Below are 23,330 nucleotides of genomic sequence, written 5' to 3'. Positions count from 1 at the left end.
GGAGGGAGAGAGGGAGGGAGATCAGGAAAGGGAGAAGAGGATGAGATATCAGGGCAGGAGAAGGCGGAGGGAGGGGAAAGAGGTCAGGAAAGAAGGAGGAGGGAGGGAGGGAGAGAGGTCAGGAAAGGGGGAAGAGGATGAGAGATCAGGACAGGAGAATGCGTAGGGAGGGAAAAGAGGTCAGAAAAGGAGGAGGAGGGAGAGAGGTCGGGAAAGGATGGAGAGAGAGAAGGAGGGACGAAGGAAGGGAGAGAGGACAGGAAAGGAGGAAGAGGGAGAGAGGAAGGGAGAGGGAGGGAGATCAGGAAAGGGGGAAGAGGATGAGAGATCAGGGCAGGAGAAAGCGGAGGGAGGGGAAAGAGGTCAGGAAAGGAGGAGGAGGAGGAGGAGGAGGAGGAAGGAGAGAGATCAGGAAAGGGGAAGGAGGAGGGAGGGAGAGAGATCAGGAAAGGGGGAACAAAAGAGGGAATTCGAGAAAGGGAGAGGAAAGAGATATCGGGAAATAGGTCACAAGGTTAGAGGTCAGGAAAGGAGGTGGAGGAAGGAAGAGAGGTCAGGCGAGGGAAAAGAGGAATGTCGATAAGTGGAACGAGAGAAATCGGGATAGGTGGAGGAAGGAGAAAGAGAGGAAGCAGTGGTTGGAAAACGATGTAAAGGTGAAAGAAGAAGAGAAGGAAGATGGATCGTTATGTTATGTTTCAATTAAGAAGATGTTTTGATAAAGATTGATAGTAACAATCAAGCTTAACAAAATAGCATGTATCCATACAAATTTGCGTTTAAAAACTTGTGCTCAACAAGAAAAAGAAGAAAACTTTAACGGATTGCATACACATATTTTTGTCATATAAGATGAATTATTTGCCTTTTATCTTTCCTGCGTCTTGATTAACACTGACAGCAATCAGATTGGTTTGTTTTGTCTTGGCATCTTAACAAAAGTATTAAACAGGACTGTTACAGCGTGGATAGTGTGAAGTCACTAGGATCAGTTAAAATGTCCTACACACAGGAACGTGTCCGCATGTAAAGGACAGAATTCCACGACAGAAAACGATTGAAGCAGATTATCCACGATAACAAGTTCCATCATGTATAAACACATGATGGTGAAGCATGTGGTAGATTTTGTTTAAAAGATTGATTTCAAATATATTTTTTATCATACTACAATATTCTGAATACAACTTTAATCTTGAGTAATAAATCTGATGCGCTTTACAATGGTAACTGTGCATTGGTAGTGTTATATCGTTTTATTAATCTCATGAACATAAGTCAAGACCACATGCCTTTTGTCAGCAAAAGACACTTTCTAACACGTGTTTTATAATGATAAATGATTGATGTATAATTATGAACCAAGCACTACTTCAAGGATTTTGTGAAATATCTGTCTGAATGATCACCTGTAAGTATAATTTAATGATAGACACATTAAATGCTTAATGTGTACTGGTCTTTTTATAATAGATGACATGAAGTTAAAAAGAAAAGACAAAAAACAAGAAAATACCAAGATGTCAACATAGTTATAATCCAAACTCAAAGTCAACGATCGTTGAACAAAATATGAACAAAAGAAACATCTACACGGAGACTCCTGAAAAAGTACAATGAGAATCAGACCAGGTGTCCCGGAAGAGTAAGCATCTTTTGCTTCATCGACGATAGCCCCCGTGTAAATCTTGGACAATCCAAGTAAGTAATGTCACGTTCTCACACGTTCCCATGAGTCTCTTGGATATTTTTGTCATCGGTAATCTGTTCCGTCAATAATGATCCGAAACAGTCCTAAAAATTGACATTGATGAAAAAAATAGAATCTTATTCGTTATTAACAAAAGAACATATTTGGCCATTGTAGTCCGGCAGCGCGTCACAAATCACACAAGGCTGAACAATTATCCTTTAAGTGTCCAGTATATGACTCATACATTGACCCCTTATCACTTTCCATATCTGTCAAAACTTATACTCACAAGGATAAAGTGATATCTGTATATGATCAGTTAATTAGTAACGACAGTTCAGTCAAGTAAACTGTGAAATCGAGACACAAAAAATTACAAAAGTTACATCAAATACATGTAAACATGATGTTATAATATGTCTTCATAATTCCTTCATGAAAATCTCCTTAGGGCTTGAAATGCGTGTATGTATACATACATAATTCACGTCTTTTATAAATATGATTTTGATAAACACTTTTTAACGGTTAAGCTTAGGAAAATGCATGTAAATTATTTTCAGAGAAATTTCAAATATTTCATAACGTCGTTTTAAGTTGTCATGAAGCCGTCAACCAAGTGATATCTAATACATGTCACTATAGATGTTTATGACGGTTTATTTCACTAGTTTGTATAGAACACATCATTAATTCAAAGTATTTTGTAAAACCTACATTTACTAGCAATATATCATTATTATTGACAGTTCTTAACGCATGACAAGTCTTCGTACGGCAGGACTTTGCATTCACTAAAGAAATTTACTCTTATTTACTATTTTCCTTTTGTCTCCGTGACGTCAAATGTGACAAATATCCAATCATCCATAATACAAACCATTCCGATACCCAGCCAACCATTCTACAGAGAAGAACCAAATAAAACAACTGCATTAAACAACTGTTTCGTCCTTCTATGACTCGTCTGTGATGTTACATCATACTGCTGTTTCGTCCTTCTAGGACTCGTCTGTGATGTTACATCATACTGCTGTTTCGTCCTTTTAGGACTCGTCTGTGATGCTACATCATATAGCGTTTCCGTCTTTCTAGGACTCGTCAGTGATGCTACATCATACAACTGTTCCGTCCTTCTAGGACTCGTCAGTGATGTTACATCATACAGATGTTTCGTTCTTCTAGGACTCGTCAGAGATGTTACTTTAACAACTGTTTCGTCCTTCGAGGACTCTTCAGTGATGCTTAGGACCCTAAGTTCGAAACCTAGGAAGCTACTGAGGAAAATCCAAAATGGTCATAACAAATGCACAATTCTAGATTTCATATGTGTGATGTTTTTTGAGAACATCAAATGCATATGTACATTCTGAACCGTGCCACTAATGGAATGAATTAAAACATGGCTTGTTGGTTACGGCAAACATGTTCTTAAAAGACATGGGATTGGATATCAGTTGGTACTTTATATCTAATTTTAACAAAACAACACCCCACCCCACCCCCTCCCACCACCACCACCACCAAAATTAACATCTATGGAATGAAGTTTTCCCTACGTTTACCTTTTAATATGTAGATTTGTTCATTTTCATTTTGATATCCCTCTTTACCGCCGCTTTCATGCCTGGACACTCCTAGAACCAACCATCTCTGTGTGTGCTGTTGAGTTGTGCTCGTTGTTCAAGACTTGCTAATTTCTACTGAAAGGTGTTACAAACTGTTATATCTTTTGCTTCATCCCTTGTGAGATTGATATCCATAAATAGATAGTTCCTGCGTTTCTGATATGCTAAAGGAAAGTGTATATGACATTTTACTTAACTTAAATAATACCAAGTTATACAAACAGAACAACAAACCAACCTGACCCCATTTTGTAAATGGTAAGTATTTCAACTTATTATATTAGAAACTTAATCTTTTTCTGGGTCATTAAAACGTGTCCCACTTTCTAAACCCTTTGTTGTTAGATGTAAAGTTTCACTAGTTGCGAGAATGTGGGATGTACCAGGCGTGGTACAACCCGCTGAAAAGTAGTTAGAATGTAGGTACTTATCTAGTGCTGGTTCTGGGTGATTAACCCAGTTAATAAGGCACAGGTAGTTAGACCATTGTGTTCGAGATCGTATCTCGATGTTTTATGAATCTGCACTAAATGTTAAAAACTGTCCGTCTTTTTTAATGTTAGACGTAATAGTATATATGTTTTTTGCGTTGTTTATTTCAACAACAAATCATACTACAAGTATTTAATCAACAAGCATGAAACACCACTAAATAAACATGAAACACACGCCCCAGACATTACTGAGTCAAATGACTTACCTATTGAGTATAATTTCATATCATACGGGTACTGACTTTGAAGTCTTTCAATATATTACGTCTTTGATGCTATTTTTGTTGTACATTAAATTTTTTATATAAATTATAAAATCTCTCCAGTATGTTTCTTCTCCAAGTTTGACTTTAACATTTAGATAAATCTGATATTAACGAAATGTTCCATTTGAATATTACCACAAAGTATATTGAAATGGTGATATATAAGTGGTCCATTATGTACAGGACAAACAATCACCACATCAACAATATCATAAACAACAAAGCGATATATCATGTACAAAAAATAAAGGGATTTTTGGGTGGTTTGTGTCCTTTATTTTTAATTCCAAACAGACAAGCTCCGGTATTCAATGTGCTTGAATGGAGGAAACAAAAAAAAAAATCAGGAAGAAGGGAGAAAACAATAGACAACAGAGACGGGGGAGACAATAGACAACAGAGACGGAGGGCAAATAAAACTGGGGGGGGCAATAGACAACAGAGACGGGGGGGGGCAAATAAAACGGGGGGGGGGGGCAATTAACAACAGAGACGGAGGGGGGGGGGGAGCAAATAAAACGGGGGAGACAATAGACAACAGAGACGGGGGGGGGGGGCAAATAAAACGGGGGGGGGGGGGGGGGCAATAGACAACAGAGACGGGGGGAGGGGGGCAGCTAATAAAACGCGGGGGAGGGAAGGACAATAAACAACAGAGACTGAGGGGAAAGCAAATAAAACAGGGGAGACAATAACAACAGAGACTGAGGGGAAAGCAAATGAAACGAGGGGGGGGGCAATAAACAACAAAGACGGAGGGGACAGAAAATGGAACGGGGGGGGGGGGGCAAAAAACAACAAAGACGGAGGGGACAGAAAATGGAACGGGGGAGACAATAAACAACAGAGACGGAGGGGACAGAAAATGAAACGAGGGGGGCAATAAACAACAAAGACGGAGGGGACAGAAAATGGAACGGGGGAGACAAATACAAAAGGAACGGAGGAGACAAAGGAAATATAGGGTATACGAAAATACGGAACGCAGTGTTTGCACAATTCTGATTTTTAATCATTATAAATGTGTGTATAGTTTGAGAAAAAAATGTGTTATATTCCGCGCGGTGAATGAGGACGTTTTCAATTTGTTGTCGTCTCTAATCGTTCAATACTCCGATGACGTTAGCTGATAATGTATTGAAACATTACCACAGAACAGACGTAGTAATACATAGGTTTTGTGATATATGTATTGATTGTGTTGTCTCTTTATGTGCAAAATGCGTCAGATAATGTTTTTAACAGTAAAAACACAAATCATATATATGAAATGTAACAACCGACTAGAACAAGCAGATATCACCCTGTAAATTAAAACAGACGAATGCAAAGTATATACATATGTTTTTAAGTGAATAAACCTGAAAAAGTCATTTGAAGAGTGAAAGCCACTTGCTCAGGTCGGGCTCTAGTTTTTAATTTTACTATCTTCTCATAACACGTGGATCTATGATATATTTGAATATTTTATCGTATTTTCTGCATTAACTTTACATATTTCATTGGTTTTTAAATCTTCCAATCATTACGTAGAGGGGTTCCGCCCGCGGATGCGACACTTGTATTAAGTGCAAAGGGAAAATATATATTCACAAACAACCAGGTTGTATATCCTGTCCTTGTAAGTATATAGAAGTAAGTACAATATATAGACATCATCACGCATTGTCGAGGACTAGTGCATTCTGGGATATCCTGCTTAGTGACATGCAGATACATGATATACACATATTTTTATACAATCATTTAAAAAGAATTTTAATGGATTCGAGGCTCTTTCCCGGAATCAAATAAAACGATTAACTGTAAAAACAGTATTTTATTTAGATTTATTTTCGTTGATTTTGGGAGTGATATTAAAGTAATAATGTACATATCAGTGAACTATTTAAAATTAGTATAAGTTGATTTATCAAAGTTTAATTGACCACGACATAGCAATTTCAGGGAGAAAGCACGAGAATTAAGTCCCTCGAAAATATATCATTTTACAGTAACAAGGTAGATTGAAAACCAAAGTAAGAGAACTCACAATCAGTTTATAACTTATAACTTCTTTCAAAAAAAAAAAAAAAACAATAACAGAAAAAACAACTTTTTGAATCAATTCAGAAACACGGGTTTACGAATATTATATAAAATTCGAAAAAAACCACTTACTTTATATTTCTAGTTGTATCATAGAAATGGCAATGAATCGTTGAAGATATAAGGCACTGATAAGAGTAGATATCACTCGAACTTACATCACTTTTGTTGATACACATTAATGCTTGAGGCATTGATATCAGAAGTAGATGCAGATTGCTCCTAACCTGTCTTACGGCTAACGTCTACAGGTTGATCCTAATCAGGCTGACGTCTAACATCAGTCTACCGTGACATGTTAAGGAGATATATATTGCTCCTAACCTGTCCTACGTCTAAAGTCAGTCTACCATGACATGTTAAGTAGATACAGATTGCTCCTAACCTGTCTTACGTCTAAAGCCAGTCTACCGTGACATGTTAAGTAGATACAGATTGCTCCTAACCTGTCTTACGTCTAAAGCCAGTCTACCGTGACATGTTAAGTAGATACAGATTGCTCCTAACCTGTCTTACGTCTAAAGCCAGTCTACTGTGACATGTTACTGTGTAAGTAAGAGGACTTTATCAAATCAAAACCGTTTTGTCTCGGAAATTTCTAGAGATGATAGTCATTTCTGTCATTTTGTTTGTAAAGATGTGAAGTTGCATGCAACATGTTTCACAAAATGCTTCCAGATCACATTAGCCGTTCTTCTCGGGAACAATTCCAAAGAATGTTATTTAAAAGAACTGATATGCTATGTGTCTTCATTTAAGTATAATGATCATTTCCCCCTTCATTGGTGAAAGTTTTTTACAACTTAATCATCTCTCCCTTCTGGCTAAGATCTTCTATTGCACCTCAAAAGAGGAGAAAGATTCTACTGATTAATCGCTTTGTGTAGTATGGACATACCTACTTTAACCCTTAAGTTAATTCCTCAACCACTATCCATGTACCAACACTCAAGGCCATTAACCTCCATGCCATGTCCAGGAAGAACGACACAGCTGTGTGGGGCAGTGCTATTCATCATGTGTCTTTACACTATCTAATACTTTATAATTATATCAAAAGATGCTGCTTTTTTGTGTTTGTGTGTGGTTTTTTTGGTTGCTTTTTTTTATTTTGTTTTTTTTCCCTCCGTTCTGAAGTGTCTAACACTCGGCATCTAGCGCTGAGCATTTTGAAATGCCATTATCTTTAGTAAACAAGCATGACGATTCCATTAGTCTTCTTTATCGTCAGACCAAATCAGGTGGCACTATATATACAAAATAAAATGATCTGTTGCTCAATCAAAATTGAGAACCCGAATCTGTGAACCTCTAACCTCAACTAATTAGCAACTCATACAGGCTTAGTTGTGGACTGTACAATACTGGTCTTTTGTTTTAGACAGAGACTTGTCAACGCCTATAAGTTATTCTTATCTCTTCAACAATTGGTAAATATGGAGCCAGGTTATAAACAAATACGAATTGACAATATCTGAAATGCGTGTGCTTGCATATATTGGCTAAAAGTGACTAATTATTTACACTGTTCAAATCTACCTAGATTGATATTGTTACAAGTCTGTAGCCATTTTGTATGATTGAGCCTTTCTGACTCTGACATATCAGTATACCAAACAACTACGAGAAAATACCAGCATGTCAACTTAATTCACATTCAATAAAACTAGTGCAAAATATGAAAAAGAGGAAAGATTTACACGGAAACTCACGAAAAAGTACACGGAGAATAAGATTAGATGTTGCGGTAGAGTAAGCGTCGTCTGCTTCATCAATGACACCCGCCATGTAATCCTTGTTCAATCAAAGTAAGTGAAAAACACGTTCTCAGATAAGAACAAAATATACAACAACGGAACCAACAGGCAAACTAACGAGTATCAAACACGCCCAGCTTTATATCGCACAACGGAACCAACAGGCAAACTAACGAGTATCAAACACGCCCAGCTTCATACCGTACAACGGAACAAACAGGCAAACTAACGAGTATCAAACACGCCAAGCTTCATATCGTACAACGGAACCAACAGGCAAACTAACGAGTATCAAACACGCCCAGCTTCATATCGAAAAACGGAACCAACAGGCAAACTAACGAGTATCAAACACGCCCAGCTTCATATCGTACAAAGGAACCAACCGGCAAACTAACGAGTATCAAACACGCCCAGCTTCACATCGTACAAAGGAACAGAATATTTCTCGATGGGATCACTTGGACGACCCTCAAACTTCCCAATAATCTTCATCGACGTGAATCTTTTGAAAACATGTGTTATAAATTTGTCCATCTGTTAACGACTTAAAGAATTACTCTCATTTTGTGATATTTGTTACAATTCTGTTGTGATAATAGTTGTGCTTAATAGTAGTATTTCATATTGACTTATTACAAATTTGACACGGTTAAGGACTACAAAACTGATCCCTTATTAGGAAAATAGCCAGAAATCTCCTGATTATTGTTTCTTTGTAAAAATGACATTTGCTCTCTTTGTACCTCTTGTGTATTTGTCAGGCTTTTAATTTTGATTCTTTATCAAGTGAAAATAAAGCTGGCAATTGGAAGAGCTGTGGCTGGTTGAAGGCTTCCATTTTGTCACTCCATGACACCATGGCGTGATATGCATCGTGATGTCACCAGATATAGATACATGGCGTGATAATTTCGCGTACTTATGTTCCACTTCAGACTTCAAAGATGATGTTTACACGATCATACAGATCTATGATACAAGAGTTTTTATTTCATGCTAGATTGATGAAGTTCGTCATGAAATTGTCAACTCGCCAAAAAAAGATTGTAAATCGGTTGCATCCATCTCTTATAAAAGGGAAGCTTCTTTAATATGCTCTAAATCTACTGTTTTGTGATTATGATAAGCTATAAAAAAACTAAGCAAAGTTTCAATGGCTTCTATCTTCATCTCATTTGGAAATTTATGTTCTCTTAAATGTGACTGTAATATGCAATCATTTATAATCCTCATTCACTTATTGCCGTCCTGTACAATGCTTCTTATGAATATTTATATTGGCTAATGGCGGGAAAGCAAAATCCGACTTTCTGTATATAAATATATATATATATATGTCTTCATTCAAAATATTCAAAAGAACATCGTTCTTCGTTCATAATATGCTATCTTTTGATCAATTTTGGATTTGAACTTTGTTGGCATATTAGTACCTGGTTTACTTGTGATACATGCCAGGAACACCATTAGTCAATGTATAGTGATACTCACACGAGACAAAAAAGTGCACTTTGAAATAATTCAGCCTCTCTCTTCTGGATATATGTACTGATTAGCGGAATCAATGTGATCTGACACAAAATAAAAAAAGTTTGTAAATTCCAAGTCGATATTTTCGATTATATTTGTATCATAGGTGAAGTGATATGTGTTCATGTTTATCCCTAACTATCTGTAAAGAATTGATACGACAGCTAAAGACTCGTAAGTATGCAATACACAAATAAAATAAAAATGGCGAGACGATTAAATAGATTGCATTCAGCCTTGTGGGGATTCTAAACAGGTGTTGTCAGAGTCGTATATTATGTATTGGCATACAATGTCTCATTTCAAAGAAACTTCAATGAAGAATCATTTTTGCCGTCAAAAAATTTCATTTCTGTAAAAATAAAATGCACATATACACATTTTTGTTGTATTTTTTGCCCACTTTGCCTACCTAAAAATCGTCAGATTTTTCTCATATTTCTCAACAAGAAGGCGTGTCCAGTTTGCAAGCATCTACTCATTGCACTTAAATATCACTAAGAGCGGAAGAGGTTTTTGTATAGACAGAACACCACTTACACCTATTGTGCCAATTGAAATGAAAGACTATTTATGCATAGATATATGAAATAACATCACGAAATGATAAGTGTGTATGGCTTATAGATATAAGGTTACTCTCCCTCTTACTCTTCTTTGTAATAAAACTATGACTACTGGCTCTATCCCATTACCTTGGAAAACTGCTAACATCAATGCTATTTATAAAGGGAAAGGCGGGAAAAATGAAGTTTCAAACTATCGTCCCATCTCAGTTACTTCCTGTTTCAGCAAAATAATAGAAAAGGTTATTTTCAAATATTTATACAACTATCTTCGGCAATGTGAAATTATTTCTAAACACCAATCTGGTTTTATTCCAGGAGATTCAACCGTGAATCAGTTGTTATCGATTTATCACAATATCATGAATTCTTTAGATAAAGGACAAGAAGTACGATCTATATTCTGTGATATAAGTAAGGCCTTTGACAGAGTGTGGCATGAAGGGTTACTATATAAACTTGAATCCTACGGTATCAAAGGTAATTTGCTTAATTGGTTTACTAACTACTTATCACAAAGAAAACAACGGGTTTTAACTGAGGGCATATTTTCAACCTATAAATCTGTAAATGCCGGCGTTCCACAAGGGTCAGTTTTAGGCCCGTTTCTATTTCTTATATATATAAATGATATTTCAGATATAGTGACCAGTGACATTAAATTATTTGCAGATGATACGTCCTTAAGTGAAATTGTTGACAATAATAATATTGAAGCTGCAAATAAAATTTCAGATAATATGTTGAATATAAGTAATTGGGGTAAGAAATGGGATATAAACTTTAATCCCACAAAAACAGTCTCTATGATTTTTACCAGGAAGAGAGAATCAGTACACCCACCTATATTTTTTGATAACACTCCTGTATACTCAAGTGCAACTCATAAACATTTAGGCGTATTTTTTTCTGATGATTGTAAATGGGTCCATCATGTCAATTATATATATGGGAAAGCTTCTAAAAGAGTAAATGTATTAAAAACCTTAAAAAATAAAGTATCTAGGAACACTCTTTTGAAAATTTATAAAACATATATAATGCCAATATTAGAATATGCTGATGTGCTATGGGATAATTGTCCTGATCAATGTAAGCAACAGATCGAATCAGTACAACTAGAAGCTGCGAGAGTTATTACAGGATTGCGCAGAGGCACCTCCCACCTCAAGCTTTATCAAGAACTTAACTTGGAAACTCTTTCTGACAGGCGTAAAAAACATAAACTTTTATTAATGTTTAAGATTCTTCGTGGCATGACTCCAAAATATTTACAAGATATTGTGCAACCTTTTCTATATGTAAGTGAAAATGAACGGTATCAACTACGAACCACTAGAATTTTTAATATTCCTATTTGTCGAACAACTAGCTATTTTAGTAGTTTTTTCCCGAATACATTTAGAGAATTTAATGCTTTCGCTCATAACTTTGATTTATCAAATGTACATTCAAAATCGCAATTTAAATCTTTATTATTCAATAAAGACGAAATTGCCAGTGATACAACTGAAATTTTCAAAAAGGGTGGTAACCGAAAAATAAATATAATTATGTGCCAACTGAGAAACGAGGCTAGTAATTTGAAATCTGACCTTTTTATTGATCACTTAAATAATTCACCAATGTGTTCATGTAATACTGGACAGGAATCTGCAGAACATTACTTTATGACCTGTCCACTTTATAACCATTCAAGAATTATTCTGCAAAATCAGTTAATAAACCAAAATATTACTCATGATCACTATAATGTTAATGTTTTGCTTCATGGATGTCACGAATGCAGTAACGAAATAAATGTTTCTTTATTACAAAGTATCTCAGAATACATAATTGACACTAAAAGATTTGAATGAAATGTATTAGGATGTAATATAGTGGGGAAATGGAGACACTATTGTATTCAATTGTATTCTACTGTATACTAGTTCTGTATAGATTTTAGTTTTTAGAAACCTTATTGTTTGATTTAAATTGTTGCCAAACGGAAGTTACTGGAGAAGGCTTAAATAGGCTATGCCTGATGCCTGATCCCTTTGCCTCAATTGTTTATATTGAGCAATAAAATTTGTTGAAATGAAAAATAAGGTTAAGGAATAATCCGTTATGGATGTACATGTCTTCTATTGATGTTTTAAAGAGAGTGTCAAAACATGTCGGAATCTATCATAAACTTGAGTGCGATGTAATTCTTGAATACAAAGACGATAATTATAGCGCAACTTATAACTTATCTGATTGGTTTGGGTTTATGTTCAAGTTTGAATTTAATCTCTTATCACTGTCTATAAACAACAGAAACATCTTTATTTCGAATGTAGATATCAAAATTTGAAAAGTTTAGATTAGCATTAAACATTTAACCGAAAGAAAAAATAACGAAAAAAACAAAGATACTTCAAGCTCGAATAGAGGATCTTAGATATATGTCTGTGTAATGCTTAGGTTACACGCAACATTTAATACTATATACAGTACATGTCTCCATCAATTTGAGGTTGGAATGTACCGACCGAGAACAATTTTATGTCAGCATGCACTAATATGCACGTACGTAAACGTGGTTTTAATTTTAGGTATTATCGGGTATGATCAGGATAATTGTTTTTTTATTGTTCAAGTAAAATCACTTACGTATTCATGAATATTGTAGTTATTCTGCTACATTTCTTGCCTCCGACTGGTGTGATTCTGATAAGAAATCTTGGTACCCAACGGTCTGAGAGCTTTGTCATGGCAACATGTAATTATGTAATGCACTCTTTCCTGTGAAATCCCGACTGTACTGGCTATATATCTGTCTGTAACTCCCACATCATGGACTTATTGACAATTTCTGGGGATGCAACCGTTACAAGCCTTCCAGGATTGGTGTCATCCTCAAGGCTCTGCCTGCCCACATAAATTCCGCCACCAACGTTTTCACTGCAGCATGTGAAGGTGCATCATTCCCTAGTGTTGCTCCCACATCAGTATGGATATCTTTAGGTACTAGACCATTCTTATGCTAAAAATCGAATCACTTCTCAAACAGCGATTTTATCCATTTTGCAAAAGTCACTTGCCTTGCTTATGTTAGAGTGCTGCCTCTTTGACATAAACTGACCAATGAATCCAGCCTTCGGGTACACAGACTTAAATAGACAGGAAATAGTAGAGCTGAAAAAGAACCTAATTGCTTTATTTCTTCAATACCAAGCTCACAACTTATCAATCAGCCCTCGTACCATGAGGTAAAACATATCCGATTTGAAGGATTGAAGAAGACGTCATTTATTGCAGGCAGCACTCTTACAGTTCAAAATTCATTAATACCGATATACATGCATTAACTTAAGGGTGTTTTACAAAGAGTTAGAATTGTGTATTTTGTGTTTACGGGGTTTAATGTGCTCGCCAAAACGACTGCGTCATCTGCTGACAAGTTTGACAAAAGTTATAAGGACAATGTATCTGTTATGGTCTCTTCATTGTCTCCTTGAAATAAGACACAGAAGAGAACCCCAGATTATGCAGTCTTTGTGATGTCTGATATCGTAAGACAGGAACACAGTATGTTCCCTGAGAATGCCAATGGTATTTAGGTACATTTCGGCTTTGATTTAGACGTACATTTTACGAAACACATTCCAGTATAATTCACATCCACTTACTTATAAAACACTTCATCAGTTTCTGAAATACATTTTTATAACTATCCATTGGATAAAAGAGTTCTTTTTTCATTTTGGAGTGTGGTATGGTATGGCACAGTAGAGAAAAATCAAAATGAATAATGAATTCTACTTTTCGATTAAACAATATCACAATAACACTACAAACTTCAATAGTATTAATTGGCTGAAGAAAATGTGATGTTTATGACAAAATGATAAACAAATAAACAAAAAGCAAAAACAAACAAAGAAAATCAAAACAAGTGTGTTAAAACCAACACACGAGATTCATAAATATCATATGAAATGGTAACGAATGTATGATCCTGCTTATGACATAACTTATATCTTTTTGTAAATATTTCTGAAAACAGCACATCGGTAGACTGACACAAAAATTCCATTGTAGATATTCTCGCTCTTTGTCTCATTATTTGGTGAAAAACGATTTGAACTGTCCGCCAATCACAACTCCGTTAGGGCATATAACACATGTGATATAACAGCTATGGTATGTGATGCGTGTTATTATAGTATATATGTGATAAATTGCTTCAATAGCACATATCAAAAGAAGAATACCAGAGAAACACCTTGTCGTACGTGCAGGATAACAATAAGGGCCCCTTCTGAAGATTATTTTTCACTGTTTTCTCAAAATTGAATAAAGGCGTGAAAAATAGGAACTTCGAAAACAGATTACTAAGAAACCAATGGTCTCTTGAATACATGTAGTTTGGCTGGACTAATGAAAACATCTAATTATACAGATTGTATAGGATCATTTGTACTATCGTTTATTAGTACCCCAAAGAACTATATTTGTATCTGTTTCATACCATTTGATTTCTACAGGAGTTACATGTTGTCAGAATCGCGTGATTGTCGCTTGATTTTTAGTCAGATTTCGAGTATACACAATTGGAAAAGGCCGGATATTATCAAACACGAGTGAGTATCAAGTTATTGAAAATATAAAGTATTAACATGTTACTAATACATGCTCAGGGAAAGAAGATAACGCTAGTTTAAACCTATAGCGACAATAGTGTACTTAACGATTTAGTCGCTCGCGCTTCTAGTATTGCGACCACTAGAGGCCAGGTCTACAATTAGTAACACACAAAAAAAAGTGTGATTCATTTCAAGACTGTGACGATGATTTATCCCATTGAGTGGTCGTCCACTTACAACTAGCCACGACAAAAGTAGGAATTTTCCTTTTAACAGATCACTAGTGCAAACCTAACTCTTAATCTTTATTAAAATGTGATATTCACTTGTGTATCTTTTGTACAATCTTCCCTGGTCTCAGGTACATAGCTGCAGAGCACCTCCAAATATTTTTCATTTTGGAATAGAATTTAAATATAATGATTACAATTTATCTTTGTAAACTATCACATACTGAGCATTAATTTCAATTATTTTTATTTATGTTGAAAATCAGTGGCTTTAATGTTTCTGTACTTTCTGTATTTATATGAAACCATAAAAACACAAAATATACTTTTGTCAATATCAATGGCGTGATCCACCACACCAATGCATGCCCGCACCAGTCATTATATCGAAAGTTGTACCATATGACGCACACGAAACTGCGCCATAGTTATGATAATGTCGTCTTCAACAGCAGTCCGTTAAGGTCAGTAACGTGATAGGGACATGAGAGGTAGGGGCGTGAGCAGGTGAGAGACCATGGTGGCCATTCTTTATCTCACATTGAATATACATCTATGTATCCATGACAACATTATCGGATTTACGTCACCGATTCTGTAAGTCATCGATCGATCGGATCAGCTGAATTAAACACAAATATCCTTTTGATTATTGCAGATTTATGTATTTCGATTGCATTTGCAATAACATATATGGGTTTGAGGTTAAATGTTGAAAACAGAAAAACCCAAAGTTATGTTTCAACAATGGGGTTTGGACGAGGAAGATAATGAGAAATGTTTAACCACTTGTCGACAAGTTTCATATGTTGTTGATTCCCAAATGATGGAAAACAACAAATATCATGCGTACAAAAATGTCGGTTTTGTATTGTAAGAAAGTTGACAACGCGCTGAGGAAACCACACTGAATGAGTTACGATGTGGTCACTGGTAGTTTCCGTTTTTTGACGTCATAGTTATAGTCAGGTCCTGTCTACTCGGTAAGAGGGGTTGGTGTAGTTTTTTGCACTGAAAGCACTTCTCGATACAAAACAATGACAATATCTGCAAGAATTTAAGGTTCATATGTACTGACACACATGCTTCCTATATTGTCCACGGTACATATGTACCGAGAGTCATTTCCTTATAAAATGGTCATGATTATACACTTACTGAATCATTCATCTAATTTCTTTAACAGAATGTGAAAATTTATAACACCGGATTAATCGTGACGTGATTGTGTTTACAATGTACAGAGACATAACAATACCAAACAGCGAAACAAAAAAAAATGAACAAAAAAAAAACACACAATAAGATGTATTCGATGCCAAATGAAAGAAATATTGACTGATCATCCTTGCCCCATATGTATGTTTATCGTGATTATAGTGAACAAAGTTTCACTTAATCACCTACGTTCATATTTCTACATAGTTGATTGTTACAAACAATTCCCAAAGAAATGCTGTTTGCCCCACGAAGATATATTACATGATGGTGAAACCATTACACAAGGTCATCTACTTAAACCAATTAACAACAAATGATAAGCAAGGACCTAAAACCACAATGCTAGGCAAGGAACAAAACAACTTTTGTTTCAATCATGAGATACCGCCTACTTTATTTTGGTGAGATTATGCCTTGAACACGTACATACGGCGGACTGATGTGTCTACGTGTTGAACTTAAACAGTCACATGGAGACTGGTCATTTTCCTCACGGTTGACACTGGAAAGACCTAGCTTAATCTGAAGGTTCCTTAGTCAGTTTGTGTATTTTCTTTTTTCTTTTCCCTTTCGTGTTCGTACTTCTTTGGATAACACTTTGGCACCCATATAACCAAGGCTGGTGAGAGAACAGTAACACAGAGATGGACAACCATATCAATTAACATAATAATGAAAAATATGCATTCAATATTTCTCATGTAGACCTCAGAAATTCATTGTTGTTATAAAGTGTTTACATTTGCTGACGAATCACACCTATGATCGTGGTGTGTGACCAGAGATACGCTGTTGAAGAGTTCGATATTGAATTACTAGCTTCTGAATTATCAGAGATACTTTGCAACTTCGACAGATAATAATGACGCTCTTCATACAACATATACTGGAATTATTTTCCTTATTTTCCAGCCAGTTCTAGTAATTTCATTTTCTTTGCCGATTTGAAGTTTGTCGTGTTCAATGCTTGTTTGTATGCCTTTTTTACGTCGTAATAAATATTTATCTCATTTTGAAAGATGACATATTTAAAATGACCTAGATTTACAATGCGGGTGTTGCAGAGGCCGCTTACCATTCCGAAATTCTTGGGCTTATTCTTCCATGTTTCCCAATGATATGTGTGTAAGCATTTCCTTTTAAGTGTCATGAAGTAGATGATGCTAATTGGAATTGATTAATAAGTATGATGATGTAGGTTTTACTTAATCAAAATTCTGTTTTTGCTTCCCTCACAGACATCATGAAACCATTGGTCATCATCGCTTGCTGGGCCAACCCAACAAACAGGTATAAAGCGAAATGAAGCTAGGTCAAATAAGTCCTTCGATGCCGTTGGATTTGAGCTAGAGTTACGGCTTCCGATTGTTTTATTGGTTTTAAGTTTTGTTGCAGTTCTTACCAGTTTCACTGAAGCCTTCTACACTTATTTCTTTAAATAAGGAGGTATATTAGATAAAACCTTTTCTGTGGGACTTCGGACATTTTAATCCTTCGAATAGTTATGTGCGCCAAAAATTGTACACAAGTGAATAGCATTTTTCAACGCAAATATAATATTAGATACAGTAGTGCCAAAGTGATGAATTAGACTGCATCATACAATTGTTTCTAAGACTCGTCAGTATTGCTAATGGCCAAGGGTTTGAATCCTAGGAGACGACTGTGAAAAAGAACAATCTAAATATAAATGGGGATATGCAATAGACCCATAATTCCAGAGATTAAATAAACGAATGGAAATAATATTAATCACTGATGTTGATATCGTCAGACCTGGTTATCTATTGCAAATACAAGATGTGATATGTAAAAGATTCCTGCTGCATAGCTTCCTAAAGGATAATCAGTTTTAAAGGTTCCCACGGTCCATTTAAAATGCATATTGTCATTACACTTTTTCAATGTTTATTTTTGTCTCCGTGAAGACATGGTATAGTTCTTGCCGAAGGAAATGATATTAAGTAAAACATTTTAAAACATTTAAAATGTAACTAAAATTCCAAGACAGCATGACAATGAAATTTAATTCTCATGGTTTTACTTTTTATAAACATAATTTCACTGGACTTTGGACTTTCGCTTTCCTTTAATCACTCGATTAAAGGATCTTGTCCTTTTCGTCATCACTGGTCGTCATAGTAATGAAGATTCAATTAATAGTTTGTAAGTTTGTATATCCCCCACAAAAACATTCTCACCGAAATAAAAACATCGTCATCCCCAGCACCAAAACAGCATTCTTACTGAAATATTCATCGTCATCCCCAGCACCAAAACAGCATTCTTACTGAAAAAGACATCGTCATCCCCAGCACCAAAACAGCATTCTTACTGAAAAAGACATCGTCATCCCCAGCACCAAAACAGCATTCTTACTGAAATAGACATCGTCATCCCCAACACCAAAACAGCATTCTTACCGAAATAGACATCGTCATCCCCAACACCAAAACAGCATTCTTACCGAAATAGACATCGTCATCCCCAACACCAAAACAGCATCCTCACTGAAAACAGCATTCTTACTGAAATATACATCGTCATCCCCAGCACCAAAACAGCATTCTTACTGAAATAGACATCGTCATCCCCAGCACCAAAACAGCATTCTTACTGAAATAGACATCGTCATCCCCAACACCAAAACAGCATTCTTACCGAAATAGACATCGTCATCCCCAACACCAAAACAGCATTCTTACCGAAATAGACATCGTCATCCCCAGCACCAAAACAGCATTCTTACCGAAATTGTATTGTTGTTTTTAAGTATCTACAACTTATCAGATTGATTGGACATGTTAATCAACGTGTACCTTCTCATTAACATTTTACCTTTCCTAAGTTTCTAGATACAGTTTGAACCTCACTCAGGATATATCATATTGCTAAATACATATTAAACTCGATTAAAGGATCTTGTCCTTTTCGTCATCACTGGTCGTCATAGTAATGAAGATTCAATTAATAGTTTGTAAGATAAAATCTTGAAAGTCAACTCACCAATCACGGACCGATGCAGAAATGCCATTACGAAGAGATACCATTGTGTCTATAAACACTATTTAAAGTTCAATAAAATAGTGTTGTTCGGAAAGAACAGATGGCAAACGACAAAGGAAAATCCAGTAATATTAACAATGATTATCTCTACAGAATGACCTCCACGATGTACTACCGACAATCTTGTGGCTTGAAAAAACAGTAATATGTGGAAGGACATAGCTAATACTGAAGCCTATAGGAACAAAAGCACCTAATTAATCACTGTATGAGTATTTAGAATATATTTCGTGAATTGTGTTGAGGGGCATAAATGAAAGAATTTCCTCGGGAAAATCATCAACAATAAATAAAAATTAAATTGTATTTGAATTCTTTTATGGCAAATTTTCTTGTTTCATTAAAATCATCTTATTAAAGTTATCCGAATATCCTTAATTTCGTTTTTACAATGATAACTTTTCCATTTCGTTTTCACCAGTTTACATTCTTTATTAATGATCATAATTCCACTAGGGAAGTCAAGCAACAAAAATAACTTCGCAACTAATTTTCAACCTCAACAAAATCTCCGGTTGATAACCAGGTCCAAGAACAAACCACATCACATTCAACCTCAACAAAACCTTTTCTCTTTGAACACCAAAACAACAACTAATTCAACCTCAACAAAACCTCCGACAAACACCAACACATCAACTAATTCAACCTCAACAAAACCTCCGACAATATCACCAACACAAACTAATTCAACCGAAATCCGAAAAACATCAACTAATTCAACATCCCCACACCAACACAGCAACTAATTCACCAAAACAGCAACTAATTCTACATCAACAACACCTTCGACAAACACCGACACAGCAACTAATTCAACCTCAACAAAATCTCCGACAAACACCAACACAGCAACTAATTCAACCTCAACAAAATCTCCGACAAACACCAAAACAGCAACTAATTCAACCTCAACAAAACCTCCGACAAACACCAACACAGCAACTAATTCAACCTCAACAAAACCTCCGACAAACACCAAAACAGCAACTAATTCAACCTCAACAAAACCTCCGACAAACACCAACACAGCAACTAATTCAACCTCAACAAAACATCAACTAATTCAACCTCAACAAAACCTCGTCATCCCCAGACCAAAACAGCAAACAGAAACTAATTCAACCTCAACAAAACCTCATTCAAACTGAAATAGCAACTAATTCAACCTCAACAAAACCTCCGACAAACACCAAAACAACAACTAATTCAACCTCAACAAAACCTCCGACAAACACCAAAACAACAACTAATTCAACCTCAACAAAACTTCCGACAAACACCAAAACAGCAACTAATTCAACCTCAACAAAACCTCCGACAAACACCAACACAGCAACTAATTCAACCTCAACAAAACCTCACACCAAAACAGACAAACACCAAAACAGCAACTAATTCAACCAACAAAACCTCAACAAAACCAACTAATTCAACCGAAATAACACCATCCACACACCAAAACAGCACCTCAACCTCAACAAAACCTCCGACAAACACCAAAACAGCAACTAATTCAACCTCGCCAAAATCTCCCATAACAACCAAAACAGCAACTAATTCTACATCAACAACACCTTCACAGCACCAAAACAGCATTCTTCAACCTGAACAAGAACTCATCCAACCAAAACAGCAACTGAAAACCTCGTCAAAACCTCCGACAAACCAACACAAAACTAATTCAACCTCAACAAAACCTCCGACAAACACCAAAACAGCAACTAATTCAACCTCAACAAAACCTCCGACAAACACCAACACAGCAACTAATTCAACCTCAACAAAACCTCCGACAAACACCAAAACAGCAACTAATTCAACCTCAACAAAACCTCCGACAAACACCAAAACAGCAACTAATTCAACCTCAACGAAATTTCCGACAACAATCAAAACAACAACTAATTCAACCTCAACAAAACCTCCGACAACAACCAAAACAACAACTAATTCAACCTCAACAACACCTCCGACAAACACCAACTAATTCTTACTGAAATAGACATCGTCAACCCCAACAAAAACAGCATTCAACTGAAATAATTCATCAATCCCCAGCACCAAAACAGCATAATTCAACCTCAAAAAATCCTCACTCCGACAAACACCAAAACAGCAACTAATTCAACCTCAACAAAACCTCCGACAAACACCAACACAGCAACTAATTCAACCTCAACAAAACCTCCGACAAACACCAAAACAGCAACTAATTCAACCTCAACATCGTCATCCCCAGCACCAAAACAGCATTCTTACCAAATATACATCGTCATCCAACCTCAACAAAATCCTCCGAAATAACATCGTCATCCCCAACAAAACAGCAACTTAAAATTGTATTGTTGTTTTTAAGTATCACAACTTATCAGATTGATTGGACTCAACAAAACCTTCTCAAACACCCTTTCCAACAGTTTCAACAATTTGAACCTCACAAATATCGTATTGCTAAATAATTCAACCTCAAAACCTCAGTACAAACACCAACACAGCAACTAATTCAACCTCAACAAAACCTCCGACAAACACCAAAACAGCAACTAATTCAACCTCAACAAAACCTCCGACAAACACCAACACAGCAACTAATTCAACCTCAACAAAACCTCCGACAAACACCAACACATCAACTAATTCAACCTCAACAAAACCTCCGACAAACACCAAAACAGGTCAACAAAGTTATAATCCAAAATCAAATCAATTAAACTAAAGCAAAATATGAACCAAACCAAAAATTGATCCGAGACTCTTAAAAAGTACCGCGGAGAATAAGACCAGGTGTTCTAGAACAATAAACGTCTCCTGTGTCATCGACGACATCCGCAATATAAATTTTTGTCAATCCAATGAAGTAATGTATCTCGAATATGAGGACAGATAGATAACAACGTAACCAACAGGCAAACTAACGAGCACCAAACACATCCAGCTTCATATCGTACAACGGAACCAACAGGCAAACTAACGGGCATCAAACACGCCCAGCTTCATATCGTACAATGTAACCAACAGGCAAACTAATGAGCACCAAACACATCCAGCTTCATATCGTACAACGGAACCAACAGGCAAACTAACGAGCACCAAACACATCCAGCTTCATATCGTACAACGGAACCAACAGGCAAACTAACGAGCACCAAACACATCCAGCTTCATATCGTACAACGGAACCAACAGGCAAACTAACGAGCACCAAACACATCCAGCTTCATATCGTACAACGGAACCAACAGGCAAACTAACGGGCATCAAACACATCCAGCTTCATATCGTACAACGGAACCAACAGACAAACTAACGGGCATCAAACACATCCAGCTTCATATCGTACAAAGAAAATTATATCTTTCAATGAGTTCATCATGACGACCGTAAGACTTCCACATAATTTTCATCAGCCTTCATCTTTGAAATCCTGTGCTACAAGTTTTTTTTCTGTCAGTCGTTATAATGGGAACAGACCTTTGCAAAATAATCAACTGCGACATGTAAAAACCATAGGTAAGGGATGCATAGTTGTTGCTATGAAGAAATGGAAAATTCGCAGTAAGGAAATTGAAATCATCACGCTTAACATATAGCTTGGTGGTGGAAAGCTGTCCACGTTGCTTTCGTTGTAGGAAAAGATCAGGATAAGCGGCTGATGCAGAAGAGTCTGTCGTTGATTTCAATTTAGGCCCTTAAGTGGCCAGTCCTAGAAGGGCGAAACAGCTGTATGATGCAGACTCATTGCTTGGCACTACTGTAACTAGATTTGCATTGAAAGATGCCATGCTTTGGTGTGTCGTTTGTACAATCGTCAAAGTATGAATTAAAGTCTTTTTTGCTGGTTAAATCACCTATTTTCTTACTCTAATTTCCAATTTTTACTAGTTATGATTTCAAATTGCTAGAACACAGAACACATTGTTTCAGAGTTTCGGAAGATTCTGAGAACTCCTGATCCATCATCATCACCATCATCATCTCTTTATATACAGTATGTAATGCATTACTTCATTTGTCATTCGATGCAACATCATTTTTACAATTGCCCAACACCAAACTGGTACTTCCGCCATGTGTTAGAGGTAAATTTGTATATTCTATGATCACTACCAATTTTCAAATTCCACTAATAAAAATCATCCCGTTGTCTTCTATTTATTTACAAACATTCACAA

At 36.1% G+C, this 23,330-nt stretch overlaps 1 protein-coding gene across 1 annotated transcript; it reads left to right on the top strand.

The window, feature by feature from the left end:
* The first annotated feature begins 217 nt into the window (after window positions 1-217).
* On the top strand, window positions 218-21,145 carry LOC132564125 (salivary glue protein Sgs-3-like). Its single transcript, XM_060228803.1, has 2 exons — window positions 218-514; window positions 20,312-21,145. The coding sequence occupies exons 1-2, from the start codon at window positions 218-220 to the stop codon at window positions 21,143-21,145; spliced, it is 1,131 nt and encodes a 376-aa protein (XP_060084786.1).
* Window positions 21,146-23,330: the final 2,185 nt, after the last annotated feature.

The sequence above is a fragment of the Ylistrum balloti genome, unplaced genomic scaffold, assembly GCF_031769215.1.
Source record: "Ylistrum balloti isolate Yb309-2 unplaced genomic scaffold, AGI_CSIRO_Ybal_v1 Utg371998, whole genome shotgun sequence".
Classification (NCBI taxonomy): domain Eukaryota; kingdom Metazoa; phylum Mollusca; class Bivalvia; order Pectinida; family Pectinidae; genus Ylistrum; species Ylistrum balloti.
This window is presented reverse-complemented; position numbering and strand designations above follow the sequence as displayed.

Excerpts from the sequence above, each read along its gene's own strand:
- LOC132564125 (XM_060228803.1), top strand. The coding sequence starts at position 218 with ATGGAGAGAGAGAAGGAGGGACGAAGGAAGGGAGAGAGGACAGGAAAG. Across the intron at positions 515-20,311 it reads ATCGGGAAATAGGTCACAAG|CAACTAATTCAACCTCAACA; the intron begins GTTAGAGGTCAG and ends AAACTGAAATAG.